This window comes from Condylura cristata, unplaced genomic scaffold (genome assembly GCF_000260355.1).
Source record: "Condylura cristata isolate star-nosed mole 26May11 unplaced genomic scaffold, ConCri1.0 scaffold00375, whole genome shotgun sequence".
In the NCBI taxonomy this organism is placed as follows: domain Eukaryota; kingdom Metazoa; phylum Chordata; class Mammalia; order Eulipotyphla; family Talpidae; genus Condylura; species Condylura cristata.
The window spans coordinates 1-1,524 of record NW_004567476.1 but is presented as its reverse complement, the minus strand read 5'-3'; the positions used below and the strand labels follow the sequence as shown (position 1 = coordinate 1,524).

General features: G+C 42.7%; 1 protein-coding gene across 1 annotated transcript in view; it reads right to left on the bottom strand.

The window, feature by feature from the left end:
* The window catches only part of LOC105854690 (endogenous retrovirus group K member 5 Gag polyprotein-like), a gene marked incomplete at its 3' end in the record, with an annotated part of 6,434 nt that extends 5,020 nt beyond the window's left edge, over nucleotides 1–1,414 (bottom strand). Inside the window, exon 1 of the mRNA XM_012734988.1 lies at nucleotides 35–1,414. Coding sequence (XP_012590442.1) covers nucleotides 35–1,414 — 1,380 coding nt within the window. The remainder of the gene's footprint in view (nucleotides 1–34) is intronic.
* Between the last annotated feature and the right edge of the window lie 110 nt (nucleotides 1,415–1,524).

The following is a 1,524-nucleotide window of genomic DNA, read 5'->3' as shown; positions in this document are numbered from 1 at the left end:
TGAGGGAATTGCTATTCCCATATGTTTCTTTTACATAGGCGCTGAACTTCTGTCCTTTCATTGCTGCGGCATAGGCCATTCCTTGGACTACTGCCGGTGAGGCATCTATACAGGCTTTTATATAATCCTGAATATTTCCTGTTTTCCTTATAGGAAGAATTAAGTCCTGACACAAAGTGTTGGCGTTTTCCCAGGCTAATTGCTTTAAAAGAATATCAGTCCCTTCTGATGGTGGAAGCATTCTATTAATCGCTTCCTCCAGTCGAGAAACAAAATCTTGATATGTTTTTTCTAGCCCTTGCTTAATAGTGGCCAATGCTGTACCCTTGGCTCCCGTGGGAGGCAATTTTCTCCATGCCCTAACGGCATTTTTAGTGATTTCTTCCAGCACAGGTCTTGGTATGTGTACTTGTGATTTAGGTTCTGCATATTCACCTGTTCCTTGTAACATGTTAATGGTAGGTTTTATCCCACCACGTCTTTTCACTGACTGCACTACTGACTCTTTGCAGAGATCTTCATACTCTGTTCTCCAGAGTATGTAGTCTCCTGGGGACAATGTTGCCTTGACTGTTTGCATCCAATCGTAAGGAGTAAGCCATGAACTGGCTACTGTATCAAGAACATGAAGAGTATAGGGTGCTGTTGGCCCTGAGGATTTGACAGCTTGTTGTAATTCTTTTAAAACTTTGAACGGCAGAGGTTCCCAGATGGGCTCTTCCTCATCGAAATCAACTACTGGAAAAGCAAAGGAAAAGTCCCCTGTTTTTCGGGCCTCTGCCATTGCTCCGCGAAACCCAATAGGGGGTAATGCGGCATGCTTAGGTTTATGTTTTGATCGAGGGGCTGCAAAAGTTAGTTTTGGATAATGAAGGTGACCACCCTCATGATCTCTATATTCATCATTATTATATTTTGCAGCCTCCTCCTCTAAGTCCCAATCATCATTGTCATCTTCTGACTCAGCTGGAGGAGCTGACGCTACAGCTATGACTCCTTTTTTTGTCTGTTCAGGGACAGTGCCATAAGCCGGGGGTTTCCCCTCTTTTGAAGCTAAAAGTTCTTCTGCGACCTCATCATAAGTATGGCTAGAGATAGAATCTTTTTCTTGGATCAATCCTTCAAAATCAGATGTTTCAGCTATAAGCTCTCTAAGTTGTAACCATAAAGGAAAGGCATGTGCTGGAAGAGTATGTTCCCCATTCTTTTGTGCGAATTGTCGCATCTCCCTCCCTACGTGCTTCCAATCCGGGGGATTCAGTTCCCCTATTTCTAGGAACCAAGGACTGACTTTTACTAAAAAGGCCACAAAATCATTCAAAACCTTATCTGTTACCTTAAAACCTCTTGACGCCAACATTCTCTTTAATAATGATACAAACAATGTTTCATTCTTACTCATATGTTGCCCCATGATTTCCTATAGATTACTCACACTTAACCGGTGATCCTTTACCGGCGGGACTGCAGCTCCCTGGTGAGATCCGATCCCTGTTCTGATAAAAGAAAGAAAGAAAGAAAGAA